At 33.7% G+C, this 18,402-nt stretch overlaps 1 protein-coding gene across 2 annotated transcripts; it reads right to left on the minus strand.

Annotated features, from left to right (window-relative positions):
- Positions 1-578: 578 nt before the first annotated feature.
- LOC149172709 (uncharacterized) lies at positions 579-15,144 on the minus strand. Of its 2 annotated transcripts, none has more exons than XM_089427795.1 (6): positions 14,988-15,144; positions 14,387-14,574; positions 2,394-2,641; positions 2,084-2,282; positions 1,599-1,904; positions 579-1,500 (listed from the first exon to the last, which is right to left on the minus strand). In XM_089427795.1, exons 3-6 carry the CDS (start codon positions 2,593-2,595, stop codon positions 849-851), a joined length of 1,359 nt encoding a protein of 452 aa, XP_089283921.1. In that variant the 5' UTR covers positions 2,596-2,641; positions 14,387-14,574; positions 14,988-15,144; the 3' UTR covers positions 579-848. The 2 variants fall into 2 exon arrangements, with proteins under 2 accessions (XP_089283921.1, XP_089283922.1); XM_089427796.1 differs by lacking the exon at positions 14,988-15,144 and adding an exon at positions 14,706-14,897.
- Positions 15,145-18,402: the final 3,258 nt, after the last annotated feature.

Genomic DNA, 18,402 nt, shown 5'->3' on the forward strand with positions numbered 1-18,402 from the left:
AACATAAATTATAAGAGTTTTGAGGATGTAGTCCAATGATTAGGTGAAGAGATTTAGTCTCCATAAATAATGTGGTCTAATCCCCAACACAACTATATATGCTTAAAGTTGTTTCAAACACAATTTCCTCAATTAAAAAAACGAAAAAAAACACAATTAAATCTTAATGTTATCTTCCATTGTGACAAATTCAACAACCCACCATGCACTTGATCTCATAGCCTCTATGGTTAAACAAATTATCACGAACACATCATAGAAATCATTTATAAAAACAATCCACTCGTTTATCCTAGATTTACAATGTAGAATTTGTGTGATCACAGTTCCTACTGTGAGAGCATTAGGGTTGACTGTTGTACCAACTCTAATACCATGTAGTAGAAAAATTGGGAGATGATCAAGATTTTATCAACTCTAATACCATGTATAAAAATTGGAAAATAAACATGTTTACACATATCAACATTTTTTTTATATGTTTTATTTAACAAAATAATTGCAACATATAAGTACATCAAACTTTGTTTTAAGACAAACACACAATGCTATTCACATAGGAACTATTTCTATCTCCCTCCCATCAATTACATATTTTAATATAATTACAAACAAAACAAGAATTACTCATCCCAAACAAGTAGGAGACCTGAGGCCAAGCTACAGAGAGCATACTTGTCTGACAAATAACTCACTGTAGTAGCTCTTTGACCAGAGTTTGTCATTATAGAGCAACATATAAATGTTAAAAAAGCACACTAGCTACACAATAATATACACAGGAATGGAAGGCAGGTTATACTATAAAATCGTCATTGCTACAGTATTGCTCATTCTTGGAGGCTCCTTTAATTTTTATTTCTACATTTAAGAAATAAAAATAATGCAAAAGCCACAGAAGAAGACACAAATAAGGGCATCATTCCTTTCTGCATTTTTGGTTTGCCAGCTTCTTCCTTTTGATGGAGGGCCTCATCCCTTTGCTTTTTTAATTCCTTGATTAAAATCATCGAGTGGTTTAACGATGCCTCTAATTCTGCATTTTCTGTTTCAGCATCGTTCCTTGCTCGCCTTTCATATTCAAGCTCCAAAATAGTTTCCTTAAGGCATGCCTCTTTTCTCAGAATTGCATCTTCTTTCAAAAGGGCCGCATCCCTCTGCCTCTTTAATTCAGCTTTTTCTGTTTCAGCATCGTTCCTTGCTCGCCTTTCATATTCAAGCTCCAAAATAGTTTCCTTAAGGCATGCCTCTTTTCTCATAATTGCATCTTTTTTCAAAAGGGCCGCATCCCTCTGCCTCTTTAATTCAGCTTTTTCTGTTTCAGCATCGTTCCTTGCTCGCCTTTCATATTCAAGCTCCAAAATAGTTTCCTTAAGGCATGCCTCTTTTCTCATAATTGCATCTTTTTTCAAAAGGGCCGCATCCCTCTGCCTCTTTAATTCAGCTTTTTCTGTTTCTGCTTGTATGGCCATTATTTCGCGCTTGTAAAGGATGTCTGGACTGCAAAATGGAAATTTCAAATAAGAAAAAGTATGTAACAATGCTATCCTACAAAGGAAGATGTCTTATACAAAAAGCTTGTTCCAGAATGCTTTTACCATAGGACAAACTTATAAGTTCGACACTCTCCCAAAAAGAATGTTTCACCAGCATAGGGTGGAGCTCCCATTCTATATGTTACACCAGCTTTAGGTGGAGCTCCCCTTCTATTAACGTAGCCAGGATAGTCTTCTTTTCTAAAATTAACCGACTCTTTCAAAAGTAAGCCACATTCTTTTGCTTGTTTCACTAACTCCCACTTATTGTATGGGTCTCTTTCTTGGTGAGTAACATGAATTTCTCCAATTTCGCTTACCATAGTCTTTGCATTCTTGAAAAACATCTTCAACAACTGGCGGTGCTTCCTGAAAGTAAAAAATAAAAAAAATTGACCAACTATAATATTTTTCATGCATTTGTGATCAGATGCTCTAATCTCCACTTACAAAATAAATACCTTGATTTAACAAAAGGATTAATCATTATATCACTTTCATAAATGTTGTTGGAGCAGGAAATTATATAAAGTCTAAAAGAAACTTACTTGATAACTGTTGAATGGGATTCCCGTCCCCAAAATCCTGCATGAGGGAAGTTGTAGACAATTCTATGGAACTTCATCTTCATTATGATATGGTGCTCCTCCATTGTGGTTACATCAACGCCATGCAATACCAGTGCTCCAAGCCTTTCCAACTCTGAAAGAGTCTCATGGGCTGAATTATAAAACTGTTGCAGCTTCTCTGCATCAAGGGCATAAATATAGAAACTAAATCATAACACAAAACGTATACAATAGCAATCATAAACACAACAAGAAAACACACAGAAAAATTGGAGGAAACGTTTGAGACCTCTACTGTCAAGAGAGGTGGCAACCATGTTTTCTGCAGACCCAAATGCCTTAGCCAGAGATAAAGAAAAAGAAAAGTCCCCTTCTCCAACTAACAATATCTGATGGAAGTTGGAGTAATGCTTGATATGTTTCTCCGAAAAAGGATGTCCCGGTAGATAGCTCGATCTGTTCATATGTCGATCATGCACATGATAATCCATATCTGAATACAGGAGAGGTTCCACAAAGTGTTTCTGAATTAATCCCCTGCCATCCAAAGTCAATTAAAATAAATCATTTGGAAAATCGTGCGGAAATGTCTGTCAACCTGCAACTATGTTTTTGCAATCAATTAACAAACTGCAACATTCTTTCAACCGGTAACTATGTTTTTGCAATTAATTAACAAACTGCAACATTTTTTAACAACTAACGAACTTATCTCACTTGCTAACAAAGGATGTGAAGAATGATGTTGTCTCTTGCTCCACGTCTTCTCTCCAACCACAGAGAGGAAATAAAATGATCATTCATATCATTTCTCTTCTGCGAATTCTATCATTTAACAGAGACAATCTAGCCAAAAAAACTCAAGAACGCATGGAGCAAACTCCAATATTATTTGTCACTATATCCATTAACCCATCAATGAACATTCAAACCCCATAGTCTATATTATCAGCGTGTTGTTCCATCGAAAATTAAGAAGGCTCCTCAATCCCCAAGGGATCACACATCCTTATTACCTGATTCGGAGTATACTTTTTATTTTTAATTTCATTGTTATATAGGGTGATTGCTAATTCATCAAAACCCTTATAAATGTGTTAATCAATTATTTTAATTAAAGGAATAAGTAATCCAAGATGTACAAAGTGAATAGAGAGTGAAGCATTTTAAATATAGGATGGTAGTGAATTAAATTAAGGGAGTACATCATATTGAATTTATTTTTTATATAAACATTTTATATAAAAGATGGCTCTCTCCTCTACTTCTCTCCTGATATTTTAAAGTTATCTCTTTAAAAAATAGAGTAGTTTTTCATAAACTTTTTAATGATGCCTTCGTTTAGAAATTACCTTTTTTCATAAATTAAAATAATTTGGTATAGATTTTAAATCATTAAAAAAAGATTAAAGTTATTAGTCTTTTAATAATTAATTGGAATTAAAATAATTTGTTATAAAATTTAAATAATTAGAAAATAAATAAATATTACAGTTATTAGTTTTTCAATAATTAATTTTTAAATCAATGTGGACAACTTTTATTGTGATTGTTAAATTTTCAATATATTATAGAATATTTAAATTTGTATTATAATAAATTTATATTTCTAATTTTATATATATGATAAGAGTTTTTGGGGAATCTGTAATTTGGAAAGATTGACTGTTATTCATGGAAAATTTTAGAAGCTAATTTTCCCAGGTGGGCTAATTTTCTATGATTTTTCCAAAAAAAGATTCTCCAATTTCCATTTTTTATAAAAATGATTTGCCCAAATTTTACAATATAAATTTATTTTATCTTAAAAATCGTCAAAATTATATAGAGACTATATATAAAATCATTATAAATTTGAATAATTTTACAAGTACATAGATAAACATTTTATATTTTGCAGATTAGGGACTAGTGAGATTCACCAATGTTTTTAAACATCAAGATAGTTTTTCATCTTTAAAATTTTCCCTGGTGCCACTATTACACCAAATTTAACTAATTCATAAATGCAAAGGAGAATCGTTAAATCGGAAAGATTGACGGTCACTATTACACCAAATACAACTATTTCATTAATTTCACAAAAGCCACAAACATGCCAACTAAAAGACACATAACCTCCCAAGACTTGAACCCACAACTAGACAAACCAATTGTTCACAAACCCACTTAAGTTAAAGATCCTTTGACTATTTTATATACCATTTCAAATATTATTTGAAAAAAAAATAGAAAAATTAATAATATTAAAATTTATTGGGACGTGACCCTCTTGGGGGTGGATGAACAAAGGGGACATCATATGGTTCACGTTGGGTGGATTAATGGGGAATGACACATGCTTCGAAGTGGCGAGGTAGCCATGACAGGTGGCACCAAAATGGTTGAACTATCGAGAAGGTGAAAACATGTTTAAAGCCTTGGATGATTTACAATTGCATACATTTTTGGTCTCTTGGTATGGGCAATAGGGAGGGAGGCTTTACGAATATTGAGTATCCACAGGAACACCTATGCATGCTCGTTGGTTTTGGAAGCTTTGTCTTGGTTGGTGATTATGGATAGCATATTTATCCCGGTTTTGTGCTTGGTCGAGTGTATTTCAAGGTGGTGTGAGATCCAGGGGAGGGGGTTCTTGGATGCTTGAAATAACCTCCTGAATCGTGGGTGGGAGCTCCTATTGCACAACTTCATTCTACAGAGATCAACTCTTGGAGAGACTTTCGAACCCTTGGTGGTGTAGTGGTAATTTTGGTACCTCCTGTTAGTTTCAATTATCATTTTGGTCCTGGGGTTGGAATGTGGTTGGTATGCTCAATTTAGTTTTTTTACTGGGAGTATGAGTTTCTATTGTGAAGCTTCGAATTGGGGTATTCGAGGAACACAATTGAAGGGCATTTTCGTCTTAGTGATTTCACAGAGAATCCCTTTCTCGACACTGGTGTTAATTGGACTCTGTGTAAGGGCTTGTGTCAATCTTGGTACTTTGGATGTGTCAGGAAACATTGGAACCATAGTGTGTCTTAGTCTTATTTGGAGGTGTGGAGCAGTGGGCCCTAGAGAAGTGGGTTGCTTCCCTGTAATTTTAAGGCCCTTTCCTGGTGTCTTGGAGATACAGTGTCCATGTTGCGCTAATGAGGTCGAGCCTGGCATGGAGCAAGACCTCGAGGCCAACCACACAAGTGGGCAAGAGTGGCGAATGCGGACATGATTGGTGGTGTGGATATGGTGGGGGAAGTGGCCCAGATTCAGGCCTAGTCGTCAAGTCGAGTAGAGTAACCACCCACACTAGAATCTATTGTTGAGCAGCTGTGCAACATCTCGACTGTTGTAGAAGACCTTTGGCTACAACATTATGATGATAAGAATGAGGTGATTGCATTGCTCAATGAGATTTAGTATAATCAGTGGGACATATTGGACCATTTGGTATCTTTGTGTCAGAGCCAATGTCGAGATAGTGAATGATTGGAAGAGATGAAGGCGTGCCTAACTTACATTGAATTTCATGCTCACAGGGATCATGGCCCTGTTGCGGCCCCAAACGCTTCTCAAGCATCAGACGTTCACCTTTGAATTATGTTGTTTGTTGGTTGTTTTATAGTTCTTCACGTGTTTTAGGTAATCTGCCTTTTTTGTCTCTCGGGATTATGTAAAAAATGACACTTCCTACTCAATTTTTGTACCACTCTCGTGGCTAACAAATCCAGTTAGAGTGAAGTCAGGAGAGCAGTGGGCTTTATGTCCTTATGTTGTACCTTTTTTATGAATTAATGAAAAGATTTTGGCTGAAACAAAATATATATTGAGATGTGGGGAATCCCAATTTTCCTATTTGAAAAAATAAAAATGATTTTATATATCATTTCATATTACTTGAAAAATATTTGGCATGAGAACAAGTGTTAACATAGGTCGAGAAGGGTGCTTGCCACCCCACCACCTCTCACTGCATTAAGAGGGGGTTGCATGGCCAACCCCTCCCATGCACGAAGCATGCGAGGCTTTATTTCCTTTGGTGTGATGGTTCATTCTTTGTAGGGCCCTCGACTTGATTTCTTATTGCATATATTATGGTATTCATGTCTTGTTTCGATTCCACCCCCGTCGTTGCAGGGATTATATTTTCATCTACTCAACACAATGGATTTTGAAGCCGAGGACAACTTGGCTAAGTCATGGAGTAATGATCGGTCTTTCTTAATGCGAGGGTTGCATGCCTATGGTACAATAGTATCTGTGACCCATGACAACATACAAATTCTTCTGCTTTCAAATTTTGGGTGCTCACATTGTCCATTCAGGGGAGTGGGTGACAACTCAATACTAGATATTGAAGTTGTCACAACTATGAGAGTCAAAATTCTGTGCAGTTTACAAAATCTTAAAGTAGAGTTTATTGACACCATCGATTAGCGACCAAGGTTAAGGATTCTGTCAACCTCGACAATCCTAAGTAGCAGTTTTTGGGTATTGGTTTCCCTCCTACTCTATGAATTTTATCTTCCTTTTTATGTTTGTGGGTGGTTCCTTTCTAGTAGTCCTCCTACAGTACACTCGAAGTCTCCCTCTCTTTTGTATCTCAAGGTCTTTGGGTCTTTGGTGGTTCCTGTGATATCTTCAATTTTTGGTCCTTTCCTTCTCCTTTTGTGGATTTTATGGCTTAATACGGATGGTGTCCCGCTCTTTGGTCTAACCCTGTCCTGCACATTTCAACCTATGGTTGCATGGTTATTTGGAGTTCATGCAAGGCATCGTTTATGTGGGTCAATTCTATATTGGTTTGTTGTTTCTTCGGGGTGGCTCGTGGGACTCTGTTGTCTCTACTGTCACTGGTTCATAGTCAAGGGGGACTTGGTTAGATTTTTCACTCTTTGGAGGAGTTGAGTAAGGCCTTGGTTTTAGGCCTGGTATCATTTTTATTTGACCTCAATGCCTCGTTAGAGGATGCATAGTCATAGAGGGGCTAGTGGGAGTAGCCAACAAGGTCAACCGCGTGCTCAAACCCAGGCCTAGGAGGTGGTTGCCATTTATCACTCATCGAATTCTCCTAGCATTTGGGAGGAGATTCATCAATAGGAGACCTATGCCATTAGTGATCACTAGGCCTATTTAGCTTCAAAAGTTATCGAGGAGGTGTCAAATTTTCTCCCTGACCCTAGTCATACCATGGGAAGAAGGAACCAATGCCTACATTCTATCACCCTACACTAGTAGCTGAAAAATATTAACTAAGTTGAGTTATGAAGGAGAAACATGAAGATAGGAATGATATCATTTCATCCCTGAACGAGATACAAATGGTGCAACATTATCAATGGTATTGTCTAGAGAGATTAGATGTTTGCTTGGCTCACTTGGAGAGTCACCTCCAATGTGAGCTCAATCCCTTTGCGCCAACTGGTATAAGTGCAAGGGACCTTGCTCTTATGAAATCTTTAGATTCGTGAGTGTGTTGTTTTGTAGTTTTTTTGTTTTATCTTATAATCATGTTTTGATATGGCACCATTGTGGTTGTTTGTCGTTTCTTTATGTTGATACTTTGTCTCTCTTATTATCAACCAACATATATGGTTTCCTTTGAGGTGGATCTAGGCCACTTTAATTTCGAAGATAATATAAAAATTAACTCACAAAAAAATATTACTTAAAAAAATGTGAATACAATTGAGTATGAGAGAGAAAGATGTTGTATAGTAATATTACATTAAAAGAAATAAAATAATACCTATTTAAACAAAAAAAAAGAAGAAAAAAAAAAAAGAATCAATGTCCACTAGAAATAAAATCTTCAATGTACACCTTAGGTAACATTGTTTCACATGAATTTCATATATAACGAGAGATAAAGTAAATGATAGTTAAAAAAAATCAATTTGTTCCATAAGTGCTTTTTACTTTCTAGTATGTGTGATTAGTTCAATATCTACTTCAAATGATATAATCTTACATCAACTTTATATAGAAAGAGATAAAGTAATTGATATTTTTTCTATAAGTACTTTTGACTTTTTAGAATGAGTGAGATGTGTAGTTTCTTCATTGAAAATTTTAATTATTTGTTACTGCTAAGTATGCTAGAGGTGTGTATATTAAATATACCCAATAAATAAAATATATGTGTGTTTATATGTGCTTTTCAATATCAAAGATACGTGTGTGTGTAGAGAAAGAGATTTTTTATCCTTAAGATTTAACACATTTGTTGGACTAATTGTCAAAATTAAAGAGATGCGGAATTATTTTCATGCTTAGAAAGGAGTTGACTAATGGTGCATATATAACGAGAGCCAACATAAATCTATTTTAAATTTGAATCTATTAAATGCAAAAATAAAACAAAACTCTCTAGATGTAAACATTTTTTAATTATATTTTTTATTGTAAAAAAAAAAATAAATAAATAAAATTACACCTTAAAAAATTGGATTTATCTTCCCTTGATAAATCCAAACTTAAAGTAAATCTATAACATTCATATATATATATATATAAACAAAAAAACTTTAAATTCAAAATTTACTTAGTTTTTATTTTTAATTAAATATTTATTAATTAATAATTATATTAAAAATATTATTAAAATTTGATTAAATAATAATATAAATATTAAAATACGATTAAATAATGGTTGATTAATAATTATTTTTAAAATGTTTGGTAAACCAATATAGAAAAAGGATTAATCTAATTTATCCCACGTTTATATCCCTTTGTATAATGAAATTGATATTGATCGAGTAAAACAGACTATATGATCTAAAATATAATAGTAAAAGTTAGTTCTTAAATCATTGTAATGTGATGAAGAATGCTATTATTTATTTAAAATCATAAATGCAAAAAACGATTTTTTATTAAAATATATGTATAAGTTACTTATTAGTATAAAATTTATCGGATCTCTATTACATAGATATATGATTGAGCAAAGGCAGAGTTAGAATCGTATTTGAAATTTTGAATAAAGTTAAAAGATAATGATTAAAGATAAAAGATGAGGGTTCTACTTCCTTCGAAGTGTCCTTGTAAAATGATAAAGTTGTGGGTATTAAATGAATCTCTATTTCAATTTACAAAGGTTAAAATTGATAATTTTAATGGTTTTTACAATAGAATATTATAATATTATATATATATATTTTATATTTTAGGTTGAGGGAGGAATGATTGAGATTTTTTATCTAAGTTTATTTTCACAAGTGATATGCTATCACATAATAAGTTTTGATGTAATGGGTTTGAGTCTTGTTGTTGAGAATAAGCTTTGATGTAATGGCTTTAAGCTTTGTTTTTAGAAATAGTTCCTAGAGGACTAAAACATGTATATTCTCCATATAAAATATAAGAATATTTTACACTTGAAAAAATAAAATTGTTTTTACAATAGATAACTTTTTAGCAAAAATATTTTATTATAATGCCTATAATTTATAAATTATTAGAATTCAAATAAATGTTTAAATGTATAATATTTTTTTGTGGAATAAATATTTGTATTGCCTTCTAAACAATAGATTGCATTGGGTTTATATTGGTTGGTCACTATGAAAACCTAATCATATCCAAAAATGTACATGCATAAGAGAGACAACAGACAAAAAATTGCCCAAAAATTCAAAATATACCATACATATGCTAATATGCGGGCCCTCAGGGCCATAAAAGAAAGACAAGTAAACAAGGAATTGCAAAACCAAAGACATAACAAGAGTGAGGAGACTAGGAAGAGGGGTTTGAATTTGTTGTTGCAACTTGGATCGGTTCCTTGTTGCTTCCCGATGAGTAGCTAGTAGTAGAAAGGATGTCAAGGTGCTTCTCTATGCACATCAATCATTGCTTCAAGTTCGTCATCTATCGATGCAAATGTTCCATGGAGAGGTGAAGGTCGTCTCCCTTCGCATGTCGATCAAGGAGAACCTTGTTGAATAGGATTTCATGTGCCAGTACAAGTCCATCATGTGCATATACTGATTGAAATGATCACGTGTGTGCCCTATATCAAGCACCCAATCAACCAAGTCTATCATTACCTCCATGTTCGAGAGAAGGTGCCTCAGGTTGGTTTTGTTCTGTTTAGCATGCGTGATTTCTTCTTTAATAGGAGACGGGGGTAAGTTCTTGAAAGTGAGTTGATGCTTCCTCCACCCTATGATGAGTTCATGTGCTGCCTCAACTAGCCCATTCTTGATAGTATGTTGCGCTCATGTGGACACAGGCTCACTGGCCTAGCATGTCGACTAAATAGGGAGGAGAGAAAGGCCAAGGAACACTACTTATGTGTCAAGGAAGAGACAAAGATTGATAGGTGTAAAGGCAGTAACAATAAAGCAAACCTAGGTCCATGACCCAAACAAAAGTTAGTCGTCAAACAAGAGGAAAATTGGCTGGGAGGGTGCTAGCAAACGAAAGAACCAACAAGAAAGATCTCTGCAAAGAGCCAAGGGCCATGAGAGGGAGAAGTCCCCATGGAAGTGTAGGGGATTAGCCATCGACGGATAAGAATATGAGACCATGTTGTTACTAGGACTGAAGGTCAAGGCAAGAAAACCAATGAAAGAGGACGAAAAGGAGAGCCAAGAGGAGAATATGGTAGACTTCCCCTAGTGAAAAGCCACTTGGTTGTTGTAATACATTTTCACCAATGTAGAATGCTTTGGCTGGTTCCGGGATGCTCGATAGACTGCTATATAGTAAATATTGTTGCAGAGCGAGTTAGGTTTCCAGTTGAAGTTAAGGAGGGAAAATGCCAGCTTCATGGAGTAAATCTTGTTAATGAGCTATCTTTCCCTTCTGTGAATTTTGCCTGGAAATCTAGGAGCATTGGAGCATTACAAACATGGCTCAGAGGACCAAGCCGATATAATCTATTGCTCAAGAGCTAGGCTTCCTTGTTTAGAGGAGGACTGAACCATCAAAGCACTTGAATTAGCCTTTTGGAATTTCCCCATCTTGCCTAATATCCTTTTGTCAAAGGTTTCTGGTGATAGTGGAACTAAGAATTACCAAGACTGTGACATAAAATGACATACTTGGTGGCGACAGAGTCTGCTCAGTCACGCCAGATGAGGAGATCAAGCGATTAGATAGTAAGATTGTTTGTCAGGTGGACTATTGCATTGAATGACATACTTAGTGGCAACAAAGTCTACTCGGCCGCACGAGGGGAGGAGATCAAGCAATCATGCAATAATTTGTTTGCCAAGTGAAGCAAATTTGATAGAGGTTTGAAGGGCAATGGTGGTGTTTTAGTTGCATGGTGTCGGACCACAAAATTATGTTTTTCGTCATGCTAAAGCTCATGTGGTTGAATGAATAGCTAAGGGGGTGTGATAACACGTCCTTGGTCGGATGACCAAGTAGGATGGCAAAATCCTCACCCCCACCCTCTCACATGCGAAACACCCCATCCAGGGATAAATGTATGCTATAAAATAGTATAAAAATATTAATAAAAATATAATTCATTTTAAAATAATAATAATATTTTTAAGCTAATGAATCTTTATATTAAATTAACATAAAAAAATGAGTACCATTAATTATATCAATGACCTTCCACCTTATAAATAAACTATGACAATTACAAGTTAAAGAAACTCATGGCTGGGCCTTGTCACAAGTCTAATAATAAATCATAAAATGTGAGAGTTTATATCTATGCTTTTGTAAGCTATTCAAAACAAGAGGGAAAAAAATAATAGAACATGGTATCGAAGGGACTCCAACTTTTCTTTCAAGCTTACCAAAAAAATAGGAATTACCACCTTATAAATAAACTGGGACCATTACAAGTTAAAGAAACTCGAGGCTTTCCCTCATCACAGGTCTAACCATAAATCATAAAATGTGAGAGTTTATATCTATGCTTTTGTAAGCTATTCAAAACAAGAGGAAGAAAACCATATAACATGGCATCGAAGGGACTCCAACTTCTTTTCTTTCAAGCTCACAAAAATAGAAGGAATTATTCCAATTACTCATGTCCTTGAACTTGCCATCGTTGTTGACCCATCTAGGTTTCACTGTCTTCATGTATGAAACTGGGTTTCAATTAGGGTCCATGAATTAGATCTTAATCATTTTCTTCTTTGTTTTTAATCTGATTCTCTAAATGAATATGCATTATAATCTCAACATTCAAGATATTTTTGTGTAGGGTATCAAATTTTCTTTCCATCACATTTATCTTGTGTAGAATATTTTGGTGTTGGCTACATTTCTCCTCCATTATTTGAGCAATGAAGGATTTATTCAACCAATATAAATATGTTAGCATAAATACCTTTCTATCACATGTTCTAGAATACCCTAGGTCAAGGATCCATCCTTCGAACTCTACTTCTACATGATTTTTGGGCGTTTGTTGTATGTTTTCTATTGACAACTTATATCCATTTTTAACATCTCGTCTTTGTTTTTAGCTAAGAATCAACTATGAAAGTCCTTTGTTTCACTTACATCACATGTTTGGATATGTGGTATGCATTGATGAGTTTGAGTATGTGATACGACTGTGACATGTGCTTTCAGACCAATAGTTGTGTTGTTTTTTTTACAAGTCCAGGTTTTCTATTTTCAAATGCAAAGTCTTTGGCATGGTTTTCGCTAGACAAGAGAGGTTTGCGACCACCTGACAAATGAGGGAACAATCAACCTGTCAACCATAGTGAGAGTGTAAGGGGATCTCCACTATGGCCAAAAGTGATTGAAAGAGTTAGAGATAAATTACAATTAGAAGAGTAAGGCAAGGACTATGCACTTGGAAACTCTAAGAAATTAAAGGGTAGAGGCCAACATTAATAAAAACAAATGTCACCACAAACTAGAGTAAGCATTAAATGCCAGGAAGGTGGAGAGCCAAGTTAATGATTATATAGAGAAAACAAAATTGCCTTATGAGTGATTAAATTAGGGAGGGTATACAAAGACACTGCAAATAAGATGAATAAGGTAATGGGATACCTTCACAACTCTAGGTTGTGAACAACGCAATTCTAAGTCTAATCACCATCACTCCATTAAAAACTAGCTATTCTAATCATGTTAACCCATAGAAAACCACAAACATAAAGATAAGAACAAGAGTTTGAGATGTTAACCAATTAAGTTCTAGTCAAACTAAGTATTTTTTGCTCTAACCCAATGATATCCATCCATAGCTAAAGCATTGTCATTTAAAAAAAAATGAGCCTAGCTTTAAAACATTGGGTACTTGTATTTTCCATAATTGTAGGGGCTCTCATCAACCTATACAAATAATGGATTGAGCTGCTCTCTAGATAGAATGGCTTTGGATGATTTATTGTCATCCTTCCACTACAAAGGAGAATCATTAACTTGGCTCTCCATTTTCCATTTGAGTTGCAAGGAGGTGGAACATTTTTAGAGCTACTCCATCATTTTAAGTGCATGCATAGATACCTCGTCCATGTAAATAATAATAATAATAAGTTAATTTCAAAGTTACAATTTAATTAAATACCAAATTTAAATATGAGGTCATTTCCTTTACACGGCTAAAAACCTTATTTATTAAAGTGTACATAATCTTCAAACATATAATCTTACTAAGACTATATCTTAAATTGATCAAAAGTACAGAAATATCAAACTCTCTAGGACAAACATTTTATAACTTACTTTTACCTTTAAAAAATATATATTTTTTGAAATGATTAATAAATCATATTTAAAGTATTGATGAATGTCTTTCTTTATGGTTTGCATCTCAGACAAAACCCCACCATAAGGCCCTTTTTCTAATTATGGTTTGGGGAATATGGTTGGAAAGAAACCAAGTCATCTTCAAAGATAAAGGCTCCTTCTACAACCAAGATTGCTATTAGTTTATATGCAAAAACTGAAGGAATATTTTATATTTTAAAAAGACTTATGAGTGATTTCAGTAAAAGCTACATTTTAAAAACTAAAGTTAAGGCGGTGAATGATAAATGAGTAATTTACATAAAAGTATCAGTACAGTTTCTCTCAACCCCACAAATACAAAATGTGTTACTGTGCAAGATGTAATGACCGATGCAAGTCTGATAATAAGTGTTCTAAAGGAACAGATCTCAACCAGACATTTTTCAGAATGTTTCATCAATTGCATTCAAGGTTTCATTGCTTATGTTCAAATTTCAGGTGGCACTTCATGAAAATCGGTAATCTGAAATTTCTGAGAAGAGAACCCAATCCATAGAAAATGAACCCAGACAACCTTTTGCAATTTATATAACCCTTCAAACCCCCAAAGAAACTAATTGCAAATTTGCTTACCTTGACTCGGTGGGAGCTTTCTTCCTTTGGCAGGGGATTTGAAAACCCAATTTTGTGAAGATCCCAAACCCGCAATGGCAGGGGCAGCTGCTCTGTTATCCAGAAGTACTCCAAACGTGAAGAACAGTAACAGGAGATTTACTGGAAGGCTGTGCATTAAAGGAATAACTGGCAGAGATGAGCGCAGCCTGCAGAAAATCAAAATGAATAGACATTAATACTACTTTCAGAAATGATCGATTATTTCGAACGCAACATCAAGGAAATTACTACGAAAAGAGGCCGCTCTCAGAAACACCAAGGGAACAGGGCCACTCACTTATGGCCAAGAAAAAATAACAGAAGGTAAAGTGAAGCCCAGTTCGCAGAAATTTCAAACCTAGATTTGAACTATAATGCTAGCTGAGATTTCAATACTACCACATTCATACTAAGACACCAAGTCATCTATAATGTTAGCTGGGATTTCAAACCTAGATTTCACTATAATGCTAGCTGAGATTTCAACCATAATAGCCATTCCAATTAACAGATTCAAATTAAAAAAAATATTTCGTTTACTGCAGCCAAATATATTGTCATGGCGTTGAATTTTACGTACACATTATTGTTAATGGGCTCCTCCTAAGTGGACTGGTCAGGTAATCTAAAATACAAAATATATAAACCATTAGTGTGTGATATTAATGAAGGAATTGTCCGTGAGAGAGAAGCTAGTATAAGTATGGGTATTGAAGAATCTTAGGAAACTTTACAGGCATAGTATATTATTACAAGGAATGATGTGTGGGTAAGAAGAAAGTATCCTATATTATATCATAAAGGAAGGAAGGAACGATGTGTGAATGTGAAGAAAATATATATGAGTGGATTTAGAAAAGCAATCTTGAGAATCTTCATGAGTGGCTTGGGAAAGCAATTTTTAGAATCTTGTAAATTTATTAAGTAAAATGATAGAAAGTAAAGAATTGAATTTTAATATTTAAAATATATTTGAATTTTGTTATTAAATATATGATTATATAAAAAGTTTATGTTAGTTTTATATATAAATATAATATTTGGCTTTTTTTTATTAAAGAATGAAAATTAATAATTTTTTAAATTTTAAAATATTATTAAAAAACAGAAATACAAATATTATATTTGAATATTTCTTTTGTTTAAAAAAAATAAAATTGCAATTTTTATTTTATTAGAAAATGAAAATTAATAAATTATTTGTGTTTAAAGTATTCAAATATAAATGTATATTATATTTACCAAATTAAAATTACATAGATATATAATTTTTTTCTTTAAAATATATATATATATATATTTAACTTATTGTCATCACTATAAAGAAATAATTATTTTTTTAAAACAACTTTGATACCTTTATTATAAAAGAGCCACAACAATTAACTATAAATCATAATGTAGGAGATAAGATTTCATAAAGGGAACAAATTCTTTGTCTAGATAAAAATATAGCTTTGCAAAGTTTCTTTATTCCACTTAAAGGGCTTCATGTATAACCCTATCCATGTCTTTTACTCTATCCCATTAAGAAGGAGCGATACTCAATCAATATATTTACCTCATTCTTATTAGTGTCATTATTCGACATTGGTTTCTTTGAATAATTCTAGCACTAAAACTTTGATTTCCCCCTTTTTATCCTTTGACAAAGAGCTCAAGCATGCAATGTAGCTCGTAGATGTCACGGAAGTTGACATATCTAACATCTGAATGCTATACTCCCATGTATCCAAGATTTGGATACATTTAAAAAAATTCCATTTGAGAAACATTTTGTCAAAAAGTCCCTTATTAACATCTCTATCAACATAAATTCGAGCATATGTAAACAACCCCGACATAATTTTCTCAATTATATGTTTATCATGATATTTGTCTAAATGAAGAAAATAAGAACCATTCTAATTGTTAGACATTACATCATTACATTACAACTCCTTTAACATTTATCAACAATCAAATTGGATTTCAAAAATATGAAAGTATCAAATAGAGGAAATTTCAACTTAAAAATAGCACCTAATAAAAAATTAAGAAATTAATAAAATAATGCTATGTAGATTTTTTTTTAATATATAATTTTTATTATTTTACTTTTGTCAAAATTAACCAAATAAATGTCACCTTTATCAAAATAACTCATACACACACACATATATATATATGAAGAGTTAATATTTTAAAAAATTTGGTATTATGTTTCTAAATATTTGTGAATAGAAAAATATGTTATTAATATTATATGGATTGGAATATATATATATAAAGAAAAGGTAATATTTAAAAATTTGAAAATAAATGTGCGAAAAGCTAATATGTAAAAAATTTCAAAATATTGTTAATTTTTTATATTCTCTTTCTAAATATTTGTGCATAGAAAAATATGTTATTGATTACACTGAAAGACGTTTTTCTCTACGGGATTCTGGTGTGCAAACAATGATTACTCCAATGAATCAAAGAGCTTAATTTTCGTCCTCCTCGCACCTATCCAAGTTTGACACGTGGTTGGTTTTCATTGCTCCTTTTTCTATTTGTCTTATTCTCTTGTTGTCGAGTTTGCCCTATGAAATGAGTATTCCAGCCAAGTTTCCTTCTTGTTTGGAATATGATCTCTCATGTTAGATTCCATTGGAGTTGATAACATGCATCAAGAAGAGGACAACAACTAGCCATAACAACGGAAACCAAGGAGAACAACAAAAACTTACGAAACAGCATGATGACCTGCAAAATAGACGGTAAAGAAGTGAATCGTTCGACTGTAAGGAGATGAGTGAGAAACAAAGCAAACAAGAGTAGAGATAGTTGAACCTGTTACAAATCAAGCTCCAGTTGGAGAACTAGTTGTTCCCTCCCTTTGAACGGAACGAAAAGAGAAGTCGACCTAACACACAAGTCTGGATTTAGTATTGAGTTTCCAGAGACACCTACCCCATGAAAGGCAAGAATTGGGTAGTTACTAGGACAATCTCATAGTAAGAGTCTATATCTTCTTCGTAACACTGGGTAATTCCTCTACACATGAAGACTAAGGAAACAGAGAGCAATCTGATAGGTCTTAATTCAGTTTGTTTTACTAATTAGTGTAAGGTGGAAGCAAAGTGTTGGCCAAAGTTCTGGATTCAGATATTGAGTTTGAGGAGAAGCCCACCCCAACCCACTCTAGATGCAAAAGAGTCTCTATGAACGAGCTTATTTCTCCATATAACCATCTCCATAGAGAAATGCTCTATAGTTGTCCCAACCCAATAGTATTTATATTATATTAACACTTATGCATTATATCCCTACTTTCTTATGAGTCAAAAAAGAAGAGGACAAAGGTCAAGTAGAAGCGATTTCCGTGGTGGAGCAGACAAACCTTTCTTGAAAGAGGTCATGGTTGGGTGGGAGCAATGGAAGCATCATGGCTCGATGATGGGTGAGAGGAGGGATAAAAGAAGCATTCAAGAATTCTAGAGGAGGGTTTGGTCAACCTGAAACATGACCTGCATCCTCGCATTGATCGGAACATGATCCATTTCACTTATGCTTACTAAACAATCCAATAGTGCTAAGTTGAAATTGAATAACAAAGATTATACTAATTAGAAGTACACTTAACGCAAGTTCAACAATGATCCAACATAGTAGAAATAAAATTATTCTAACATCTCTATTGAAGATATAATGCGCACTTGCAGTATATAACAAGGAGACACTCTGGTGTTTAATTTGATTAAAAAATAGATTGAGAAAGAGTAACCTCTGCAACATTCAGTCAAAGCAATATAAATAGGGATTTTGTAATTAATCAGACAATCGAGGTTAATAAGAAAAACATCTATGCAGACCTAAGTGCTAGAAGAGCTATGTGGTTACTCAATTCTGAATTGCAACCATACGTGGAACATTTCAGTGTTTTCTCTATTGATGTTTCTTTCTGCCGATGTCATGTTCTCCCACATAAACACATCTCAAATACCACTGAATTCAAGGATTCTCGTCGT

This window comes from Pinus tabuliformis, chromosome 4_2 (assembly GCF_031772625.1).
Source record: "Pinus tabuliformis cultivar Carrire ecotype Pingquan chromosome 4_2, CPIR1, whole genome shotgun sequence".
NCBI classification, from domain to species: Eukaryota; Viridiplantae; Streptophyta; class Pinopsida; order Pinales; family Pinaceae; genus Pinus; species Pinus tabuliformis.